Source organism: Equus caballus, chromosome 3 (assembly GCF_041296265.1).
Source record: "Equus caballus isolate H_3958 breed thoroughbred chromosome 3, TB-T2T, whole genome shotgun sequence".
Classification (NCBI taxonomy): Eukaryota; Metazoa; Chordata; class Mammalia; order Perissodactyla; family Equidae; genus Equus; species Equus caballus.
In genome coordinates, this window is record NC_091686.1 from 85,724,462 (window position 1) to 85,749,435 (window position 24,974).

Sequence of the window (24,974 nt, forward strand, 5' to 3'; positions counted from 1 at the left end):
CTACAAGAAATCCTCAAGAAGGCTCTCATACCTGAAAAAAGAAAAAAAGGGAGAAAGGGGTCACAATACACAGAGTAAGGAGACAGATAGAATCAGAATAGGATAGCAAATATACAGCTATAGCATTAGGATAAAGGGAAGGAAAACACCAAAAACAAAGACAATCTTGTCACTTTAACCACAAACTCACAACACAAGTTGGAATAAGAGATGACAAGAATAACTTAGGAGGGGAGGAGGAAAGGGACTAAATCAGTTTAGGCTAAGGAAATAAGAGGCCATCAGAAAATGGACTATGTTATGCATGAGATTCTGAATACAAACTTCAGGGTAGACACTAAACTAAAAAACAAAACAGAGACACAAAAAAATAAATAAGGAAAAAGCTAAGAAACGCAGCACAAGAAACTGCAGAAGTCAATGGGTAGGCCAAAACACACAGGACGAGAAACAAAGGAAATCCAGGAAAACCAGAAAACAAATGACAGAATGACAGCATTAAGCCCTCATGCATCAATAATCACCCTCAATGTAAACGGATTGAACTGTCTAATAAAAAGACACAGAGTGGCAAGATGGATTAAAGAACAAGATCCAACAATCTGTTGCCTCCAGGAAACACACCTCAGCTCCAGTGACAAGTACAGGCTCAGAGTGAAGGCATGGAAGACAATAATCCAAGCTAATGGCAAACAAAAGAAAGCAGGTGTCACAATATTTATATCAGACAAAGTAGATTTCAAGATAAGACAGGTAAAGAGAGACATAGAGGGTCAGGATATAATGAGCAAAGGGACACTACATCAAGAAGAAATAATGCTTATAAATATCTATGCACCCAACACAGGAGCACCAAACTTTGTTAAGCAACTATTAGAAAACCTAAAGGAAGATATCGAAAATAAGACAATAATAGTAGGGAACCTCAACACCCCACTCATATCATTGGACAGATCATCCAGACAGAAAATCAACAAGGAAACAGTGGAATTAAATGAAAAGCTAAAACAGTTGGACTTAATAAACATATATAGCACACTTCATCCAAAAACAGCAGAATACACATTCTTCTCAAGTGCACATGGAACATTCTCAAGGATAGACCATATGTTGGGAAACAAGGCAAGCTTCTATAAATTTTAAGAAATTTAAATAATAACAAGCATCTTCTCTAATCATAATGCTATAAATCTAGAAATTAATTACAAGAAAAAAGCTGAGAAAGGGACAAAGATTTGGAAACTAAACAATATGCTATTGAACAAGCAATGGGTCATTGAAGGAATTAAAGAAGAAATTGGAAAATATCTGGAGACAAATGAAAACGATAACATGCCATAACAACTCATATGGGATATAGCAAAAGCTGTATTAAGGGGCAAATTCATCGCAATAGAAGCACACCTTAACAAACAAGAAAAATCCCAAATCAGCAATCTTAAACTACACCTAACTGAATTAGAGAAAGAAGAACAAACAAAGCCCAAAGTCAGCAGAAGGAGAGAAATAGTAAAAATAGAGCAGAAATGAATGCTATTGAAACAAAAAAGGTAGTAGAAAGCATCAATGAAACAAAGAGCTGGTTCTTTGAGAAGATAAATAAAATTGATAAACCCCTAGCCAGACTTACAAAGAAAAAGAGAAAGCTCAAATAAACAAAATCAGAAATGAAAGAGGAGAAATAACAACAGACTCCACAGAAATACAACGGATTATAACAGAATAGTACAAAAAAACTATATGCCAACAAAATGGATAACCTAGAGGAAATGGATAAATTCTTAGACTCTTACAATCTCCCAAAGCTAAGTCAAGAATAAGCAGACAATCTGAACAGACCAGTCACAAGGAAGGAGATTGAAACAGCAATCAAAAGCATCCCAAAGAATAAAACCCCAGGACCAGATGGCTTTCCTCAGGAATTCTACAAAACTTTCAAAGAGGATTTAATACCTATACTTTTCAAGCTATTCCAAAAAATTAGAGAGGATGGAACACTTCCTAACACATTCTGCGAAGCCAACATCACACTGATACCAAAGCCTGACAAGGACAGCACAAAAAAGGAGAACTACAGGCCAATATCACTGACGAACATAGATGCAAAAATTCTCAATAAAATTTTCACAACTCAAATTCAGCAATACATCAAAAGGATCATACATCATGATCAAGTGGGATTCATACCGGGGACACAAGGATGGTTCAACATCTGCAAATCAATCAATGTCATACACCACATCAACAAACTGAGGAGTAAAAACCACATGATCATCTCAATAGATGCAGAGAAAGCATTTGACAAGATCCAACAGCCATTTATGATAAAAATTCTGAACAAAATTGGGATAGAAGGAAATTACCTCAACATAATAAAGGCCACATATAACAAACCCACAGCCAACATCATACTCAATGGGCAAAAACTGAGCGCCACCCCCCTGAAAACAGGAACGAGACAAGGATGCCCTCTATCACCACTCTTATTCAACGTAGTACTGGAGGTTTTGGCCAAAGCAGTTAGGCAAGAGAAAGGAATAAAAGGAATCCAAAAGGGAGGGAAGAAGTGAAACTCTTGCAGTTTGCAGACGACATGATCTTATATATAGAAAACCCCAAAGAATCCATTGGAAAACTGTTAGAAATAACCAACAACTACAGCAAAGTGGCAGGGTATAAAACCAACTTACATAAATCAGTAGCATTTCTATACTCTAATAATGAACTAACAGAAAAAGAACTCAAGAACACAATACCATTCACAATCACAACAACAACAAAAAAATACCTCAGGGTAAATTTAACTAAGGAAGTGAAAGACCTATACAATGAAAACTACAAGGCTTTTCTGAAAGAAATGGATGATGACATAAAGAGATGGAAAGACATTCCATGTACATGGATTGGAAAAATAAACACGGTTAAAATGTCCATACTACCTAAAGCAATCTACAGATTCAACGCTATCCCAATCAGAATCCCAATGACATTCTTTACAGAAATAGAACAAAGAATCCTCAAATTCATGTGGGGCAACAAAAGACCCCGAATTGCTAAAGCAATCCTGAGAAAAAAGAACAAAACGGGAGGCATCACAATCCCTGACTTCAAACATACTACAAAGCTACAGTAATCAAAACAGCATGGTACTGGTACAAAAACAAGTGCACAGATCAATGGAACATAATTGAAAGCCCAGAAATAAAACCACACATCTGTGGACAGCTAATCTTCAACAAAGGAACTGAGGGCATACAATAGAGAAAAGAAAGTCTCTTCAACAAATGGTGCTGGAAAAACTGGAAAGCCACATGTAAAAGAATGAAAATTGACCATTCTTTTTCACCATTCACAAAAATAAACTCTAAATGGATCAAAGACCTAAAGGTAAGACCTGAAACCATCAGACTTCTAGAAGAAAATATAGGCAGTACACTCTTTGACATCAGTATTAAAAGGATCTTTTTGGACACCATGTCTTCTCAGACAAAGGAAAAAATCGAAAGAATAAACAAATGGGACTTCATCAGACTAAAGAGCTTCTTCAAGGCAAGGGAAAACAGAATTGAAATAAAAAACAACCCACTAATTGGGAAAAAAATATTTGCAAGTCATATATCCAACAAAGGGTTAATCTCCATAATATATAAAGAACTCACACAACTCAACAACAAAAAAATCAAACAACCCGATCAAAAAAGGGGCAGGAGACATAAATAGACATTTCTCCAAAGAAGATATACGGATGGCAAATAGACACATGAAAAGATGCTCATCATCGCTGATCATCAGGGAAATGAAAATCAAGGCTACACTAAGATATCACCTTGCACCCATTAGAATGGCAAAAATAACCAAAACAAAAAGTAACAAATGTTGCAGAGGTTGTGGAGAAAAAGGAACCCTCATATACTGCTGGTGGGAATGCAAACTGGTACAGCCACTATGGAAAACAGTATGGAGATTTCTCAAAAAATTAAATATAGAAATACCATATGACCCACCCACTACTGGGTATCTATCCAAAGAGCTTGAAGGTCAGTAATTCCAAAACTCCCATGCACCCCTATGTTCATTGCAGCCTTATTTACAATAGCCAAGATGTGGAAGCAACCTAAGTGCCCATCAACCAATGATTGGATAAAGAAGATATGGTATATATATACCACTACTCAGCCATAAAAAAGAATAAAATCATCCCATTCACAACAACATGGATGGAGCTTGAGGGAATTATGTTAAGTGAAATAAGCCAGACAAAGAAGGACAATCTCTGTATGACTCCACTCATATGAGGAATTTAAAAATGTAGACAAAGAGAACAGATTAGAGGCTACCAGGGGAAAGGTGGGGTTGCGGGTGGGCACAAAGGGCAAAGGGGTGCACCTACAACACAACTGACAAACAACAATGTACAACTGAAATTTCACAAGATTGTAAACTATCATAAACTCAATAAAAATTAACTTTAAAAAAAAAAATCATGCAGTCATAGTCTCTTCTTATCCCATGGTGCTCCTTATAGGAAACTACAGAGCCAGAGTGATAAGAGAGGGAGATAGGAATTCCTGGCTCCTACTGGTGCTGATAAAAGTTAAGAACCAGCAAAATCTCAAAGCCCTGTTCACAACTAGAGGCAAATGGAGGAGCCTGGCCATCAGCAGCAGTGGCAGCCAGTGCCCCAGGAAACCAGACAAGTCACAACTTAGCACTCCTCAGCACAAGACTCTAGTTCCCCGGGTGGAAACAAGGCAGCACGAACCCAGAGGGCAGTGCAAGACCCAAAGCCCCTCTCCTCCAGGACCAGGAGAGCATGCAAGCATCCCTCCGCCCCTAGATACCAACGTAAGGAAGGGGGAGCAATGAGACCCCTCGAGAGGGCAAACGCAGCCCCTCACAGAAGTCTGAACTTGGAATTAACTGAGTATTTACACAAAAGGGACTACAATAAACCAGAAAAAAAAGTGACAAATTTAAGGATTCTCCTCACTCCACTCCAAATCAGCTGACATTCGTTGAAATTTAAGTTGCATAAATTCAGAGGAATTATGCTTTTTGCACATTACTTTTGTAAATTTTGACTTCGGCAGCTATAAAACTGCTCATTCAAGATGGGGGTGTGTGGAGGTAACTATGTGTATGCATGCAAGCACACACCAAGAAAAACGTCTGGGGCAAAATATTTCAAAATGTTAACAGGGAGAAGATAAGAGGTGATTTCCATCATTATACTTTTATCTGTGTGTGCATTTTGAGAAGGAAATTTGCATTACTTTCTTAATCAAGCAAAGCTAAATCAGTCAAGATGTTTTCCTTAGAAGGAAAGCTCATCAGAGAAAAGGGCAGAATGCCACACCCTATTCCATCACACGTCTTAACTAGTGAAAAAAGAATTCCGTGCTGTCCTGTACATGTCAGCAGTGGAGCAATGCGGTGGTAGGAGAAACGCCTTCTTGATGGATTTTTGTCAGGTGTGTTGAGTGCAGCTTCATACACATTTGTCTATCTTCTCAAGTACAAATGCGAAGTTTGCAATTTTCTTTCAGTGATTCCCTAAGCTTGCCAGCCTGGCTTTGCACATAGCAGACATCTGATATCTGTTGCTGCCTGGCATTGCTTAACTTTTTAAAATACATTTTTGTATCTAATAGTTATTCCAAAATCTTGAATTGTTCATTCTTAAAAGGGTCTGCTCTCTCAGTCACGCAAATATACCCCTAAATGACTACAACTGACAGACAAATGCAGCCCGCTTCATCTTACTTTCACTCTCTTTATCTTCATGTTTCTCTTTACCTGTTCTTTCACCCCCTTTAACCCTTCCCCTTCGGCATCTTTTATTTTCCTCCAAAAAGATAGATTTCCATGTAACAATTTTCCCCTACTTATAAATATGGGCTGATAATGGTTCTATGGAGAAGTGGGGGCTCCAGGAATGGAGCTGAGAGCATCAGGGTCTTAGGGATGATAACATAATCTAGATATCCTGTCCCCAAATTCAGAGACACTGACTCCCGACACACACACACACACCCATATTACTTATTTGTAAGTGTCTACACTTTTACGAGCCATTATTCTCTTTTCAAGCTTAAAAATTAAATTAAGAACAAGCAATTCTTTTTGGAAAAAGATAACTTGCATTCCTCTTACTCGTCTTGAACCTGGTTGAGTTGATTACGAGTTGAGTTCAACTCAAAGTCTAATTGTTGTATGTCCCGCTCCCGATCACCAGACTCTTTCTGTCTCTCCTTATCAAACGTGTCCTGGAATGATACACAAATCAAAAACTAGTCTGAATACATGAAACAACATGGACAGATTGCAAAAACATTATGCTGAGCAAAAGAAGGCAAGCATAAAAGAGCACGTAATGTATGGTTCCAATTACATAAAGTTCTAGTGCAGGCAAAATTAATCTAGCACAATGAAAACCAGGAGAGTGGCTGCCCTGAGGGCGGAGGGAGGTGACAGGGAAGTAGCTCTGAAATGATGGAAATGTTTTATGTCAAAATAGGGTATAAGTTACACAGATATGTGCCTTTGTCAAAATTCCTCAACCTATAGATTTCACTGTAGGTAAATTATACCTCAATTTTTTAAAAAGACATTGAAATATCATCCTATATCTCTATATCTAGAACACTCACAGGGGGTAAAAATCTAAGAAGCATACATAAATCCCCAGGGAAAAATCTGCTTAATGACAACTGAATCTATAGAGTACTCACCACATGCAAGCTGTTTCACATGCTTATCACATTTAATTCTCACAATCTTATTAAGTCAGTAAAAGCACTGTCCCCATTCAACAAATGGGGAAACTGAGATATACAGGTTAGACAACTCACCCAGGACCATACAAGATAGACTAGAATTCTGTCCAGTGTCTCCAAGTAGGAACCCTTCAGCCACTATGTGATAAGGCCCTCTTCCTTAGGACAGCCTGCTCTAAATGCTTTAATTTTAGAAAGGAATTTATGTAAATCTATGTAAACATTTAAAATCAAGGTTACCAATGCTTTGCTTAGTCAGATATAAGGATGCCAAGGCCTAAAGCAAGGTATATGTTCTCTTTCCAGTCTAGTCTTCAAATGTTAAAACACTGACACTGTTCCATGGAAACCACCGACATCAACCACAAATTATAAGACTCTTTGTCAGTCTACCAGAATTGAGTTTTTTTTCTTATCTTGGAAGTTTCCAATTAATTTCAATATTTCAGAATACCAAGCTTTCCCCCATTTGATGATCTCTTTCTCTTCTGAGCCCCTGCGGTACCCTAACTGTCTGGGTGACATTTGTCATTTAAAAGTTGCTATTTAATGCCCAGTGTGGGCAAGCAATGTCCCAGATTAGACCATCCTCAGGTCCTTTTTTTTTTTTGAGGAAGATTAGCCCTGAGCTAACATCTGCTGCCAATCCTCCTCTTTTTGCCGAGGAAGACTGGTCCTGAACTAACATCCGTGCCCATCTTCCCCTGCTTTATATGTGGGACACCTGCCACAGCATGGCTCAACAAGCAATGCGTAGGTCCACACCTGGGATCTGAACCGGCAAACCCCAGGCCACAGAAGCAGAGCGTGCAAACTTAACCACTGGGCCGCTGGGCCAGGCCCCCATGGGGTCCTTTTTATAGCTGAGGAAACAAAGGCTCGTTGATTTGCCTGAAGTCACACCACTAGTAAGTAGGCAAAGCTGAGATTTGAATGTAGGTCTGTCTCAAGAAAAAACTCAATCCATTATGCTGCATATTACTGTAAATAGAAACTCACCTTTATAGCTTTGTCCCAATTCCCCAGGCAGAGTTGAGCCCCTCACTAGGTAAAAACCATATCTTACTTATGTTTCAGTGCCCAGAGCCTGATCAGGGTGCTGAAAGCCAAGGGTGATCCTTTAGCATCCTTACCTGTAGAGAGGGGACCCTACTGTCAACAGGTTTTCCCAGGGAAGCAGCAGTAAATGAGGCCTCCAGCCAAGGCAAAAGGCGCGATTTGATTATTTCCACACCATCGTAATGTCCTCCTAGAAGAATCCACAAGTCAGGTCAGCAAGAGAAATCCAGCCACACCAGCTCAGGCGGGGAGCACAGAGAAAGAGAGAGAAAAGGCAGAAAAGGAGGGAGAGGTGGTGGGAAAGCACAGGCCACTCTTACCTTCCTGGGCTGTGGTCGTGAGGATCCCAAAGAGTTGTCCCTGCACTTTGGCAACTTGTTCAATGAGTTCAAGGCATTGATTTAGATTTTGATCACATGAGTTTGTCTGCAAAGCCAAAACAGTAGACATCAGTGCAATTCCTTTATTCTGGGACCCACTGCAGGTAGACAGGGGCCTCACTTTATATGACGGCCTTCTGGCTCTGGGATGGGGGCAGAGACTGCTGTGTATTCACCAAAACATACTTCCCTTTCCTCCTGGGCACACAGCTAGACCACTTTCCCCAGCTTCCCTAGCAGTTTGTGCAGCCACATAACTGAGTTCTGGTCCCCAGGATGGAAAGTGATGTATGCCACTTCCAGGTGTGACCCAGAAGAAAAACCTCTTGAGTGAGTCTCTTCTTTATCTTTCCCCATCTACCAGAAAATGCAGAGGACCCAGCAGAGGACTCCAAGGGCATAAAGGATGGTGAAGCCATAGGATTTGGAAGGCTCTTAACTGAATACTTGCATTGAACTATGATAAAATCAAGAAAGTTTGTGTGTGTTAAGCTACTGAGATTTGGGGTTGTTTTAATAGCAATAACCCTGACTCCCTACTCAAAGGAACCCTGCAAAAAATCCTAATAAAGTGAATAGATCTTTTGTAACACAATACAAATCACCATCTCCCAATTTACCTGCTTTATTGGTTCTTGTCCTCTATCTGAGTTCAATATGTACATAAAGAACACTAATTATTAATAGTAAGAAGTTATTGCTTGGTTGAGGATACAATGGAGAATAAGACAAAAATGATGGCCCAGGCCAGATGGCAATGCAGACTAGTAGGGGAGACAGGAAAGCAGACAGGTACCCTGCAGGGGAATAATAAGTCTTATAGAGGGGTGAGGACAAGGTCTACTCAAGAGCCCACTGTCTCAGAAAGTCAGGGAAGTCTTCTAAGAGGAAGGGAAATCCAGGTAGAGAAGCAATTAGGCAAAATGGGGAAAGGAGTGGTTGGTTCAAGTGGTTACAGAATATTCTACGCAACAAGAACAGAACATGAAGAAGCAAAGAGGTGGGCCTTCTATCTAGTATTCTGCTTTCATCATCTGTTTGGTGAGCTTTTACCATTTCCTCATTAGCCAAACCTCTAATTGATTCTAACTCTAAAGGAAGGAACACAACTACAAGCAACAAACAAATCATGTGAGTGGAAAAATGCATAGATTTACGTGTCATTTCAAGCCATAATAAGGCACTAGCCATGGATGCCTCCTGGTCACTATGAAAACCGAGACAGAAAGTGGGGTTCAAGGAGGATAGAAATTAGAATGAAGAGATGAAGTTTGGATGACCTCTGGGCAAAAGTTTACACGTAAAATGCATATCTGTGTCAACAAGGGAAATGGCTTATCACAGTTCTGTGTGAACCTGCACAGGCACTCAACCTCTCTGAGTCCATTTCTTCTGCAGGAAAAATGCCTTGCAGAGTGTTAGGAAAATTAAATCAAAATAATTCGATAGTCTCTAAATATTCAAACTCAATATGTATTGGATGGATGAAAAAATGAGACGATTCACTCACTTCATACTTATTACACACTTCCTACATGCCAGACACTATTAATGCTTTACATACGTAACTCAGTTAATCCCCAATAGTACACTGTGAGACAGGAGTACCATTGTTACCATTCCCATTTTCAGATGAGAGAACTGAGATACAGAAAGGTTAAATAATTTGCCCACATTTATTTAGCTAGAAAAATGTCAGAACTGAGATTGGAACCCAAGTAGCTTGGCTCAGAGCCCACGCTGTTAACCACTAAACTACTGACTCGGGCCTACCCAGTGGCGCAGTGGTTAAGCATGCACGTTCCACTTCGGCGGCCTGGGGTTCACCGGTTCGGATCCTGGGTGCGGACATGGCACCGCATGCTGTGGCAGGCATCCCACATATAAAGCAGAGGAAGATGGGCACGGATGTTAGCTGAGGGCCATTCCTCCTCGGCAAACAGGAGGATCGGCAGCAGTTAGCTCAGGGCTAATCTTCCTCAAAAAAAATACAAATAAAAAAATAAACTATACTGACTTGTAGATGGCAAGTAGTGCTGGAATAGATGGAAGACTGGATGATGTGACAAAGAGTGAATGGGGAGGGCAGTCAGGGAAGGCCTCTCTGAGCAGGACATGTTTGATCTAAGTCCTGGATGTAGAGCACTGGAGAGAGAGCACGCCAGACTGTGGGAACAGCAAGGGCAAAGGCCCTATGGCAGGAAGGAGTTTGACAACCTTGGTGCACGTGGCAGAAGTTCAAATGGTCAGAGAGGCTGGCAGGACAGATCCTGGAGGGCTGTGCAAGCCTGGTGAGGAGCTTGGATGGAACGGACTACTCATGACCTGGAGGAGCTGCTGATTTACCTCCCATGCCTGGTAAACAGTACCCGGTGACTAGCTCTGTTGCAGTACTTATTTCTGTTGCAGCCATGTTTTTCTGTCTCATCTGTCTATCCCCTTCCCCCTAAAAAATCATGAATTCTTTTAAAAAATGACTATCTTGCTCATGTTTATATCAATTGCCACTAACATCCATAGCAAATTGAAGGGCCAAACAGTATTTGACGAATGAATGAACAAACAAATGAACGAATGACTTAGCATAATATTGGCATGATCAGAACATTTGGAACCCACAGCCTGAACAGCTATCTCCATTTCTTCCTCTTTGAACCAGCAGCTCCTTGCCCTTGCTGTTTTACTCCTGCACTTACCACAGGGAACTTCAATTCCCCTCTTACAGACTTTTGCCCTCTGGCTAGATCACGCCGTATGCTAAGTGGACAGAGAAAGGGCTTGGGAGGCAAGCCAACCTGAGTGAATATCTCAACTCTGCCTCCTGCCACAGTTCTGTGTGATCCTGCACAGGCACTCAACCTCTCTGAGCCCATTTCCTCTCCAGGAAAATGGGGATAATGCCTTGCAGAATGTTAGGAAAATCAAATCAAAATAATGCATATCCAGCACCTCAGAGACAGAAGGTGTCCAACAATTGGTACCCACAAGGTGGTATACGGTATTGAAAGTAGAAGTGGGCTTAGGAATAAGGCAGACCTTCGTTCAAATCTGATTCTCCACTTACTGGCTATATTCCTTTAGAAAAGACATTTTAAATATGAGCCTTTGTTTACTCATATTTAAAAGGTGGTTGATCTCATGAGCTAACTTAGGTGCAGAGTAAAGGAGGTACATAATTAGAGTGTTATTGTAGTATTATTGCTCTATGCTGCTATGCCTTGCCCAGGGCCTGGTACAAAGTAGGTGCGCAAAGGAACGTTTGTGAAATGAGTTTGTACACACAACTTAAATAACAGAAGAAACTATACTATGTCAGACAGTTCCTGTTCCCAAGACATGTCACAACATGCTGCAACTTCTAACACAAAGGATTGCACAACGTAATCAAGTTGCAATGGAGTCACATTATTCTTCCAAACAACCACTCACACAAGATCAATAGAGCAAAGATGTAAACTGATTATACTGTCTCCTAATTCCAAAGCACAGACTCCCAAAGTGTGTGCATTCGTAAATCACTGAGGTCCTATTATTTGTAAGGCCTTGGGCTTGGCAGCTCAGGAAACAAAGCTACATTTTAAAAAATGTCAAAAGTTGCCTGCTGTCAACGAGCTCGCCAGCTGGGGAAGTGGGCTGGTGAAGGGGAAACGTACGGGGGGTAAATGATTACCTTAGAGTTTATTAGGTGCCCTAGGTGGATAGTGAGCTGTAGAAGGAGCAAAACATGCTCCAGTGAGGGGTGAGAGGAAAGAGGGAAGGACATTCCAAGAGGAGGAACAGCAGGTACCAAGGCAAGAAGCAGCAAGGCATGTTACGGGCGAAGTGGAATGTGGGATCCAGACACGAAGAAATGAAGGACTTTATTTGCCACATGAAGAGATCTGGGCTTTATCCCATCACTGAAAGATTTAATGGGGCACGTAGAGGAGGATGGGTAGGACATGGTCAGATTTGCTTTGCATTTTACAGAAATCACTCTGGCAGGAGCCGACCAGATAGAGTTTGCATTAGAGAGCAAGTCTGGTGGGAAGGTAGGCAGTTGTAATCATCTGGGTGAGAGATGCTGAGGGCTGTGGAGATGCCAAGGGTCCCCTTGGCAGCCCCAAATAACATCTGTGTCAGCCAAGGTCCCACTGATTCTAGCATTATTTCAAGAGGAAATCAGAAGGTTTGGGAACAGGGAAGAGGTGTGAGAGGGAGAATACCGTTTTTGAGCAGTTTAGGGGTTCTGCAGGACCTTCAGATAGAGATGTACCTAACAATTATTGAGCAGCTGCTTTATGCCAGGCTGACACTGTGCTAAGAGCTTTAAATACACTGCTTCATTTAATCCTCAAAACAACCCTACAAACTGGATACCAGCCACCATTTCAAATTCACCAATGACGAAAACGAAGATCTTGAAGAGACAGTGGTTAGGTTGGAAACCAAACCCATTCCTGAAGCTTCTGGCACTGCAGTCGAGCTCTCAATCGTGATGCTTTACCACAAGCAGTTGGAAAATAATCTGGATCTCAGAAGAGAGGTAGGGGTTGGAGGTGTGGCTTTGCAAGCCTTCAGCAGATGGAAAGAGTGGCAGCCAGGTGCAAAGATGAGGTCACCAGAAAGAGTATAGAGTGGGGAGAGGGCTGAAGGCAGGGCAGCCGGCAATTTTGCTATGTCGGCAGAGGGCTGAGGAAAAAGGGCCAGTGAATGAAAAACAGAACAAGAGCAGTAAGAGATAAGGGGACAACCGGGAGGAAAGATGAAGAAGAAGCAGGAAGCCAGAGGAGATGGTTTCAAGAAGCAGAAGGGCATGGCTTATTCTCTGCTTCACTCATGCATTTATGCTCTCACAAATCTTTACGGAGGCGGCTACTATGTGCTGGATGCTAGGGACACAATGATGAATGAGATAGTCTTTGGCCCTCAGGGACTTTACAGTCTAAAATAAACATGCAAATAAATGCTAAACCATGTACTACTTGCTATAATAAAAGTAGGTCCAGATTTCAGAGATGAGGCCCGAAGGAGGAAGTGGGAAGAAGCTGAGAAGCTTCAAAAAAGCCTTCACCTGAGGAGCTTTCTGAGCTCCTCCTTCAAGAAATTCTAATTGCTCTAGTGTGAGGCGTTGGGTTATTGAAATTTTTTTAAAGCTTTCTGGATGATTTTTATGTGAAACCAAAATTGAGAACCACGGCATTAGTGGGAAGTGAGATGAATTTAGTCTCAACGAGCCCCCTCTAAAAAAATTAATGAGAGAGAAAGAGTACCTCATAATTACTAAAGATGAGTTATTCGTGAAACCTTTGCTTCAGTTACATATGCATCAGGGGGTATGTGTGCTATGTTGTGAAGTAAAATGCATTGATTTCCGTGGGTAAGTTTTAAAAACACTGCTCTAGGGGACAGTGCTTTACCCATGTTGAGAATCACTGATATGGGCAATGAATAATCCCTCAGGGGGCCAGCCCAGTGGCCTAGCGGTTAAGTTCGCACACTCCACTTCAGCAGCCCAGGGTTTGCGGGTTCAGATCCCAGGCAGGGACCTACACACTGCTTGTCAAGCCATGCTGTGGCAGGCATCCCACATATAAAGTAGAGGAAGATGGGCACAGATGTTAGCTCAGGGCTAATCTTCCTCAGCTAAAAGAAGAGGGTTGGTGGCAGATGTTAACTCAGGCCTAATCTTCCTCAAAAACAAAAAATCCCTCAAACAGCTGTATACAAGTTGGATTGGAAGTGGGCGTGGATGAAGGTAGGGAAATCAGTAGGAATTTTGTCCCATGTTATAGGCATGGAACTTAAACAAGTAACCCTCAAACTTATTCTAGTGGCTTCACACCGATGGGAAAGCAAGATGTAAAGAAACAAGTAGAATATTCAGGAATATAAGCATCAGCACTATTAACATAAAGAAAACGTGTTCTTTTAAGGCTACCAACCCCTGTGCAACAGAGATGTGCTGCTAGCCTCGTTTTGTAACCATGACAGCTGTAAAAACACCGTGAGTTCTGTTAGGGGCAGATTCTCCAGACAGAGTGAAGCTACTACACCTGTGAGTCTTCTCCCTGCAGTTGCAGGTTTTTTTGCAACAAAGTTCACTTAAGATCTGCCCTAAACATACCCTAGAAGCTGGTTTTCCCACACGTGTAAGAAATGATGGGAGCTTGAAGGAAAGCAATGGAAGCTAGAGGGGGAAAGGTGGGTGACATTTGACTTCTATTTAAGAGGTAGAATCCTCAGGGCTTAATGAACCCATCGGTGAGGCATGCTGGAGAGCGAGGGGGCCCAGGTTTCCGACTTGGGCCACAGGGGATTGTGATGCCATTGCCCAACCAGAGGCCACAAGCAGAAAACCAGCAAAACTGGAGAGAGGAAAACTAGTCCTCTTGGTTCGTGTCGGGTTAGAGAATGTGGAGCATCCACATGGAGCTGTCTGGAAGGCAAGTGGCCATTCAGGTCAGGAGCTCTGGAGAAAGGCCCAAACGGGAGCTAGATTTGAGAGTTACCAGCATCTGGGAAGTAGCTAAATCCATGAAATTTGATAAAATGTGTCACTTGCTACAGAGAAAGCAAGGAGATAAGGACTAGGGAAGAAAGAGACTGGTCTTGACTGACCATCAGGTGGCCTCTGGTGACTGTTATGAGAGCACTTATAGCAGAATGATGTAGGGGGTACTTGATGTACTTCCATATTGTGCCAGGTTGAGGAACAAATGGGAGTTGAAGAAGCAAAGGCAATGACGGCAGATTACGCTTTCAAGAAGTTTCATAGTACGGGGAAGGAGAGCAACAGGATAGTGGCTTTGTTCCCATCCCTTCGATGTCACCACTCTCTTGCCAAACAAAAGCTCCTCACCCATCGAGCCTAAATGTTGCCTAATTTCCCAGGTCCTTCATCATATGCCTCCACACGACTTACCCAGCCTTCCTTCCCTCCGGCGGCTCTGCACTCCAGCTGCTCTCCTGCTTTGCCATTGCACACATTATGTGCGCACCAGAACGACCACAATCCTTGGATCCCTTTCACTTCCGTTACTTCTGAGCAGACTCGACCTTATTAACATTCCCTTCATAAGAGCCTGATGGATCATCCACGCCCCTACCAATGGTTCTCTCAGACCTGCTATTCTATTCCTAACCCTGAATCACCTCCACAACACGAAAAAGAGAGAAAAATCCTCATCACTGAATTAATCAAACGTATCACTAAATACTTGTAATCAACTTGAAAACTTTGGTTTGAAAAGCTATTTAAATCCATCAATTTCAGTACAAAATACAGTTACTTCCATTTTAACAAACTTCAGTCTCACACACACAAAATATGCTTTATATATATTAGATAAGAATTAAATAGTACAAAGGATTCATGGCAATATTCCTTTAAAATATGGATGCTATTACAACATTAAATGATTTACCTTTTTTAATTTTTAAAATGCTTTTTTTTAAAAAAACCTGATTTTTAGATACAACAAGAATACCACTCCAAACCTGCCAATTAGAGAATTTAGAGGTGAGCAAGGAAAAGAGACAATCAGCGCTAAGTATGTGGAGACTACTCTGAGGGGCAGCATTGTACAGCTCCTTGCAGCTGGCCGTAGAAATTCACACATGGAAAACAAAAGCCCTAATTTCTACCTTCTTTTTTTCCCACTGTCCAAGGTATGCATGCTGGGGGAGGGGAGAGTGGGAGAAGGATGGCAGGAAATGGTCACTGCAAGTAAGCGGAATTTCCTTCTATCTTCCCTTCCTCTGTAGGAGATAAGGAATGGACTTGGCAAGCAACAGACCTACTTTCAAATCCAACTTCCACCCTTTCTGCTAGTGGACTGACCTTGGGCAGGTGAGCTGCCCTCCTGACGTTTGGTTTTCTCATCTGTAAAATGTAGAAGATAAAACCCGCTATTTCATACGTTCTTATAAAGTTTAAAGGCAATAATGTGTGAGCAGTGTTTTGAAAGTTTTCAAAGGCTGGTTCTGCGCTGGTTTTAACTATTCGTTGGGAAGTGCAGTCTCTTATATGGGCAGCCTTGCAAATAGCTCTGTTCCCCAAGTCAACCCTCTATTCTACTTCATGGCTGACCTTGTCACAACACCATCACCCCCACAACAAAGTTCTAAAACTGAAACACTGAGTTTTAGATATAAGAAAAAGTAGGCTTATGTATACCCCATCAACTTAGCAAAAGTTCTGTTTAGGCTTCTCCACTGGATTTTAGTGTCTTGCCCATGGTTAATATTCCTATTGGACTTCTTTCATTATTTATTCTCCTTAAAATTTAAACAGTGATGATGTTTACATTAACCAGTTTGTCCAAGATGAAAATAAGAAAAGTCAAATAAAAGAGTTGATAGCCTCTCTGGTAAAAATAAAATCTTTAATCATTTGTCAATTTCTTTTGGAGCCATGAATTCATCATCAGAAATTGTGGCAGAAATGGTAGCACCAATTAAATATTCCACATGCTTTCCCACATTTCTCAGGCTCCCTTACAATTGGGTTGGAGCCACATCACTAATGCTGGTCAAGGGATGACAAATGGAAGTGACGGGTATAATGTAAGAGCAGCACAAGTTCTTCGTTATCTCTTGCCCTGCAGACCTTTGAAGTCTGGTGATGAGACGGCCGCTCCACCAGATGGAGGGCGCCTGAAACTGAGCCAATGACAGAGGAGAGCTGCCATCAGACTTTGTATGAATGAGAAATAAATCTCTGCTATGTTGCGATGCTAAGATTTGGTGTTTTATTCATTACTGCAGCAGAGTCTGGCTAGTAAAGAGATAAAGATCCTGAAGGGAAGAAAAATGTTCTCTATAAATTTACTAATTAGATTAAATCCTCAAGAATGTAGAAGTATGTTAACTAAGGGGGAGGGGTGAAGGCGGCCAGGGAGTCTGTTTGAACACATCATAGCAACTAGAACGACCTTTTGTACTAAGAGCCAGCCATATTTTAGCAGAGGCAGCCTCTATTCCAACCATGAAGACTGTTCTAAAACAAACAGAGGAGACATCTCTTTAAGATCTCCCTTTTATGTGCTGATATTTAATATGCTGTTTTCACTTATTAGTGTAGACGTCTGTCACACAAGAGGAGAGTAATGCAAGAGGAGCATCACCAGCCCTCCCTACCATCCCCACTCATATATCAAGTGATCAAAAGTCTCCAGATTGTGGGGCTGGCCTGATGGGTAGTGGTTAAGTTCTCATGCTCCACTTAGGTGGCCTGGGGTTCGCTGGTTCGGATCCTGGGGGCAGACCTACACACTGCTCATCAAGCCATGCTGTGGTAGCATCCCACATACAAAACAGAGAAATATTGGCACAGATGTTATCTCAGGACCAATCTTCCCCACCGAAAAAAAAAAAAGTTTCCAGTTTGTAACGGCCTGGTGTCTATTATTTTACTTTAAGAAATGTAATCTTACCCTATCTTAGAGATGAGGTTATCAAGGGTATAGCAAGTTCTTACCATTTGCTACTGTAATTACATAGAGTACATTTTTAAAAGTAATAAATCTCAGAGCCTCTGACCAAAGTTTAACTCCCTAGTCCACAGGACTCTAGGTGGAAACAAAAGCATCTCAGAGAGAGGAGAGTTTCAGCCCAGAGTTGACCTTCTCTGGGTACTGCTAACATCGTAAGGAGGTTGATTTCTCTTCTCATCTTAACATCTCCATGGAGTGACTAGGTAATCAGAATCCAGTTTTGCATAGGTGGTTATTTGACCTTTTTACAGAGCTGACCAATAAAAACATACGGATGGTACATGATAAATTAGGGGCATTGGGGGCAGCATACTCTTACATGAACTTTAAGGACCATTCTCAGAGTCTTTGACCTTGTTTACTAAATGTGCCAGTGTAGTTTACAAGAGGCTGATTCATATCATCTCTTGCCTAAAGTATCGCTCAGCCCAGTCGGTTCTCCCGAGAGTTTCCCGTCATGCAACAGCTAGAGCAAACTTTCTAAAACATAATCTAAACATATCTCCTCCCTGCATAATGCTTTTAGTTTCTCCCCATTGCCCTCAGGATAAAGTCCAAACTCCTTCACACCCCGCAAGGCTTTCACCATCTAGCGTTACCGCCCCACCTCCTCAGCTTCATCTCATGTCCACTCCCTGACTTGAACTATTCACAAATATCCCCAATATGCCAGATTTTTCATGCCTCCCTGCTTTTCGCACATGCTGTTTCCTCTATCCTTCATTCTCTTCTCCAACTGGAAGTTCATTATTGAGATGCAGCTGACATTTCTATTCCCAGCACCCAGGACAGACAGGGGCATCGTAAGCTCTGAAAAAATACTTGTTGAATGAATAAATTAATGAATAAATGTACACTGCAAAAATGGTAAATATAGAGTGTCTAACCCAAAGTTTTAGCCATAGTAGAAGCTAAGTAGCCATTTGTTGAGTGAATTATTAAGCTCTTAATAATTGGCTCAGTTTTGGGTTGAACAAGAAGGGATTCTCTATGGCTCTTTCACCAGCATTCTTAATAACTGCAAAGGAGGAAAACAATTTCTGAAAGTTAAGTAGTCACTCCAAGCTGTCCCTGAACTTCCGGTGGGATCCAAGTTTTAAAGGCCAAGTAATGCAATAATTCAGCATCTCTTTAATAACGAAAACAAAATGAGTCAGCCATGTTTGCTGTCGTTTTTATGATTTGTTTGTCTAGGGGGGTTTTGAAAAATGTCCCTTCTTAGAATTTTTTAAATAAATAAATTTTAAGTAAATAAATTATTTAAAAATCAAGGCATGGGGCCAACCTGGTGGCACAGCGGTTAAATGCGCACGTTCCGCTTCGGCAGCCGGGGTTTGTCGGTTCAGATCCCAAGAGCGGACATGGCACCGCTTGGCAAGCCATACTGTGGAGGCGTCCCACATATAAAGTAGAGGAAGATGGGCACGGATGTTAGCTCAGAGCCAGTCTTCCTCAGCACAAAGAGGAGGATTGGCAGCAGATGTTAGCTCAGGGCTAATCTTCCTCAAAAAAAAAAAAATCAAGCCAGAAGTAGTTTTACTTGGGACCTAGAAGATTGCTAGACGTTGTTAAGATTAAAAACAAGCCAACAAATAATCAAAAAGCAAAGGCTTTGCAGCAGAAAATTACGTTTTTAAAGAATTTACGGTCTCTGACAACATATGTAGGATACAATGAAACAGGCGGTGCATGAGATGGTGGTGATGGCCAGATTAAGGCAGAGGAGATGGGAAGGAATAAGAAGGAAATTATATGAGAAAAACTTAGAACAAAACTAAATAAGATCTGTTAATCCAAATAACATCTAGTCTGGAGGAAAATCAAAATTTTGCATTCTGTTTTAGAATCAATCTGTTCAGGTCATTTATCTATTTTACCTGAAAATAACTTTTTCCCAGGGGGGTAACTTTAATCACATAGCTAATTCTAAAAGTGTGTATGGCCTTTCTTTTGCTTGAGTTAGTTAGAACTAAATCAATATGGTCACAGTCAGCAAAGTCAACCTTCCATAGCAAACATGACTTACAGCTTTTAATGAACATAGTTCTCTGAGATCAACATTTTAACAAATGCCGTTTGCTACAATGAACATTCTTTGTCTTAAGGTTTCAAATCAAAAGTCCTTGGAACTAATAAAACCACCATTGCTAAGAGGAAAGCTCTTAGCAATTGACCAAACTCAAACTGTAGATGACAAGATATGGAATAAGTTTAGATGCAACCTAAATTTGGGTAGGCAGTGAATAGACATTTTCTCTTCCTCTCTCCTTTGCTTCACAGAAAACTGTTAAAGACACTTGCACTATCTCGTTTGTGCCCCTGATTGTAAATCGTGGCTTCTGGTTTCAATTCAATTTTAATAAAGGCTGAATTAAAGACACTTGGAGATCATTTTAAATTCTAACTGGATATGAAGTTTTAAGAAGAGAAATGAGTCTACAAAACTGGGTATCTGGGAGAATGGTGGTGGCATTCAGTCAATCATTATTTATTGAGCAACTACTAGAAGCCAAGGTGCTGGGAATAGAGTGATGAGCAGAAAAAAGGAGAAATCTCTCCTCTTTGGAGCTTACATGTTAGTGAGAGGAGCGGGGAGGGAAGACTGAAAACAAACAAAATAAAAGAGTAAATAAGTAAAAATTAGAAGGTGTAGATATTAGGGAAGAAATAAAGCAGAGAAGGGAGACAGTGAGTGCCAGAGGTGAGGGTGAGAGATTGCAATTGAAAACAGGATGGTCTCTCCTGAGAAGGTGACATTTAAGCAAAAACTTGAAAGAGCTGAGGAAGTGAGGGTGTTGCCATCTTGCTGAAATGTCAACAGGTGAAACTTTCTAGGCAGAGGGGAACAGCAAGTACAAAATGTCCTGAAGCTGGAACGCGGCTGGCATGCTCTAGAACCGTTCTGTCCACTACAGTCACCACTAGCCATATGTGACTATTTGAATTTAAATCAACAAAACAGAAATGAAATTAAAAATTCAGTTCCTTAGTTTGCATTTGCCACATTTCAAACTCCCAATAAGCCACCATATTGGACAGTGCAGATACAGAGCATATCCATCATCAAAGAAAGTTCTACTGGACAGCTTTGCTCTAGAAGGAACAAGGCCAGTATTGCTAGAGTGGGTTGAGCAAGAGAGAGAATTATAGATGAGGTCATAGTTTAAAGGAGCACAATCATGTAGGAGTTTGATGGCCATTGTAGGAACTTTGTCTTCTATTCTGAGATAGGAGGTTTGGAGGGTTTTGCCAGAGGAGTAACTTGATCTGACTTGACTTTAGAGAATCACTTTGGGTTCTTATTTTTGTAATAATCCAGATGAAAGATGACCGAAGGTGGACAAGAGTGACAGCAGTGGAGTTGGTGAGAAGTGCTGAGGTTCTGTGTGAATTTAGAACCTGGTACCAACAGATCATGCTGATGAAAAGGATGCGGAGACATAACAAAGACAAGAAAGGAAAGAGGTCACCGGTTGGGACACAGGAGAGGCTAAGGTTGGTTTTAGATGGATTTGACCTTGAGACGGCAATAGCACAACTAAAAATCTCTGATGGGCAATTGGAGAAATCAGAGCTCAGTTGAGAACAGGCCCTGAACGTGAATATGAGTATGAGATTCATCAGCATACGTGACAGAGATGAGGCAGAAATGGAGGTTGAAGAGAAGTTTCCTACAGTCTGGTCCTTGAAGAACAGCCACAAGAGGGAAGTGGGTAAGGCAAGAAGATGAAGAACAGATCATCAGAGCCTTAGAAGATTGCCAGTATCAACAGCCAAATACAAGAGAGATGCTAGATAGCTAAAGAGAAATGATGGTGCCCAGGAAATGGCCGCAAAACTTGGAAAGGATTGGTCTCTGACGATGCAGTCTCTACTATGCTGGGGGAATGGCAGGAGAGAAGGTAGATAGAAACGGTTTCAGTGAGAAGAGAGGAATGGGATGGACCACTGTCATCAAGAAGGGAAAGTGTAATAAACTTTGGCACTTCTCAGTACTTATAGGTAGTTTCTAAAACAATCATTTAATTTGATTGCCAAATACTGGTGTCATTTGTGTTAAACGTTGTCCTGTGACAAACTGAGTATACTCTTTAAAATTCAGAGTTTATGCCAAAGGGCAATAAGAAACTTTTTTGTAAGAGGTAGTTTTAAGAAGGATGAATACATGTGTTAGAATCTGTTATTCTCAACCTTCTGAGACTAAGCAGCAAGTAGTCACTTTTAAAGGGGAAGAGGACCCAAGTCTTTTGTGATAAAGAGGTAATTTTTAATTTTCCTGCAATCTTGATAGAGAAGGAATAGTCAGTGCCTTAAAAGTGGGCAAATGGGATAAACTCTAGAAAAGAAGGCTAGGGAGAAAACTGGAGCTGTCCTCTGAGCTCCCCTGCACCACAGGAGCCCCGTGTAAAGGGTGAAGGGGAAAGCCCAAGGACTCAGGACAGCAGCCAGTTGCATTTTTCCGGGTAGAAATTCAGAAACAAGTTGATCTAGACTCAAAAAACTGAGATCCGAAAAGGAGCTTTGCCTATCATCTAGTCCAGGCTCTCCCATTTAACAGACGAGGTGCTGCCCCAGGTTGTTCAGCTGGTTCTGTGCAGTGCTAGACCTAGAACACAGAGGGGCTGATTCCCAGTCCTCAGCTCTGTCTGCCTCACTGTTCTACTTGCTGTGTAAGAGTGGGACTCTCCTATTAAAGGCGGACGCAACCAGAGTGAGGTAGGGATTAATGAGACTTCAAGAGCGGCTACGGATTTGATGACAGAATATTGGCTTCTTACAAATGCCTTGGCAACGGGCCTTCTGAAATCTGCGTTGGTGTTGAAACTATTTGCCATGCTAACCAGCACACAAGCGAAACCCGCAACGTTAACAAGCATCCGTTTCACTGACGTCTAGGTACTAACTCCTGGATGTATTTTTACAAAAATCCATTCTGATGCAACCACTGGGTATCCTCAAAGTGGGAGATTTGCGAAAGGCAGGAGGAGGGGTGTAGCAAAAAAAAAAACCTCGAATTGGGGGTGAAGGGGTAGATTGCTGGCGGAGGGGATGTGAGGGAGAGCGGCAGGCTGGACCAGAACCGTGGTGGATCGGAGGTCTTTCCCGTTGCTAGGGCCGCCAGCGTCCTTGGTTACCGCTGGATGGAAGGCGCTCTCTGGTCCTGGATTCTGAGGCCCGCCGCGGAGCCCCAGCGCCGCCTCGCGCAGCGGGGAAACACAGGCACACGCATGCGCGTGTCCTTCCTCCCCTGCGATCCCGGTTTGAGGCTGGGTCTCCGTTAGGAATCACAACCGCTGGGACTTTGCAAGGCGGCCACCCCGACGCCAGCCCTAAGATACCCCCTCCGACAGCTGTGTGTGCCAGGAACTAGAGGGAGGGAGGGCCCGGGGTCTCCCACCCTAACTCACGTTGTACTCCCTCAGCCAGGACTCTAGCTTGTCCTGCATCGATCGTAAAGCTTCGTTGGAGACCAGTTTCCTCAGAATTTCCGCCATTGCTCGTTTTTCTGCTCGGCCCCTCTGTGGGAGATGGAGACGTGGAAGGGACCAGGCAGTGGTCTCCGCAGGACCGCGGGGTGATAAGGCGGGAAAGGTGTTATCTTCCTGAGGGTCTCAGAGCGCGGCTGGTGTTTCCATCCTCCCCCTCGGGTGGGACCGGGCAGGGTTAGGGAAGCCGGGGGGGAGGTGCCCTGGGCCACAGCCTCCCCACCTCATCCGCTGCCCAGCGCGGTCTCCTGGCTCCCCGGCGGCCGCCCGGAGCCCCAGCCATAAATACCCGGGCGATTGTTAAACAAACTTTGACGTGGGCGGGCGGATGCTAAGGACGCGCGCAGCCAGCAACTTGGCAACACCCGCGTCCCCGCCCAGCCCCCACTGCGCCCTCCACCCACTTTGGTCCCAGCCGCGCTCCCGCCGCCTGCAGTTGTTCTGGGCACCTGCCAGGGCGCGCCATGTCGCTGCTCCTGCTGCTGCTGCTCTTCCTCCTGCTGCTGTTGCTACTGCTGCTGCTAGTGGCTTTGGAGGAGGGCGCCCTATGCCACTGAGACCCAGGACCTCGGGAGCTCGAGGACGCCAAGATTGCAGATGGCGGCCGCGTGATCCCTTGATGCACCGAGACCCGCCCGCAGTGTGGGATGGGGGCCTGCTGGAGGCTTCTCGCCTAAAAAAGTAAAGGGTATTTCTGCATAGACGTTTTTGGTTAGGCTCCTAGGAAAACACTTGTTTGGCTCCTTCCTTAATTTCACTTCTCAGGACGTTGATTCTGCATTTGTAATACCTAGGGCTTACCTGGATGAAACTTACGTTAACTAAATTTCAATTCTTCCTGCTTCTATCTTTTGCTTTCTTCCTTGGCCGTCTGGGTGAGTGCCTAAATCAATAGATTTTAGCTCCAGGATGTTCGTAGATTAAAGTTAACCCCTCAGGTTTAGGCAAGCTTTGGTATATTTCTAGAATCATTAAGCACTATAAACTTTCGTTTAATTCTGAATTCTTTGAGACTTTGTGAAAGTTCAAACCCGGTTTGGCATTATTTCAGAGGGGTGTATTAAGCCACAGTGATAGTTTGAACTACTTAAGAAATGAAGCCATTTCAACCATCATTAAACACCTTAGAAGCCCTTATTTTATATGCCATCAAATGATATGCCGATTGCAAATCATCCTTATCTATTCACTAAAACACTAGGGGTGGAGCAGGGCCTTAGCTAGCTAACTAGTTTAATTCAGTTCCACTTCTTTAGGTACTTAAAAATATACGACTACCGGATACATTCAAGTACTGTACACTTGAGAATTTTCACCACCTCGTTTTTATTTCTCTTAATTACAGTGGTTTTACTGTCCTCTAATAAAAATGAGAGGCTCATTTCTGAAGACTGTGTTCCCACTATTTTCTGTAGACCACAAAATAAGGACTCTTCATCACAAGAAAGAAAAGAGTTGTAACTATGTGTGGTGGTAGATGTTAATACACTTATCGTAGTGGTCATTTCACAATATATACAAATATCGAATCATTATGTTGTACACCTGAAACAAAGATAATGTTATACGCCCATTATATCTCAATAAAAAGAAAGGAAAAAGTAAGGACTATAAGAGTACATACACATGTTATTTTATCATAGTAGAATAAAAATTACTAAAGTAAAAAGACATATACCCAAAAAAATCCACTAAGTATTCATTAGACACTTTTGTCCTTTAAAAAATATAAAGAAGAAAGAAGAGCATGGAGAAAAACGTCACAGATTTCTTAATTTGGAGTCAATAATTGCCTAT

At 42.2% G+C, this 24,974-nt stretch overlaps 1 protein-coding gene across 11 annotated transcripts in view; it reads right to left on the bottom strand.

The window, feature by feature from the left end:
• The window catches only part of SPATA18 (spermatogenesis associated 18), a 55,606-nt gene that overhangs the window by 21,717 nt on the left and 8,915 nt on the right, over window positions 1-24,974 (bottom strand). For 5 of the 11 annotated variants that reach the window (XR_011437584.1, XR_011437585.1, XR_011437583.1 and 2 more), the window contains exons 1-4: window positions 23,100-23,483; window positions 8,156-8,261; window positions 7,910-8,025; window positions 6,154-6,266 (exon numbers count right to left, since the gene is read on the bottom strand). Coding sequence is in view for 2 of the 11 variants with exons in the window: in XM_014738837.3 (XP_014594323.2) it covers window positions 6,154-6,266; window positions 7,910-8,025; window positions 8,156-8,261; window positions 23,100-23,186 (422 nt within the window). In the remaining 9 variants the exon portion in view is untranslated. Of the gene's footprint in view, window positions 1-6,153; window positions 6,267-7,909; window positions 8,026-8,155; window positions 8,262-23,099; window positions 23,545-23,626; window positions 23,851-23,978; window positions 24,051-24,974 lie in introns of those variants that run through there. The other 6 variants (XM_070263846.1, XM_070263844.1, XR_001380485.3 and 3 more) reach the window with 6 other exon arrangements.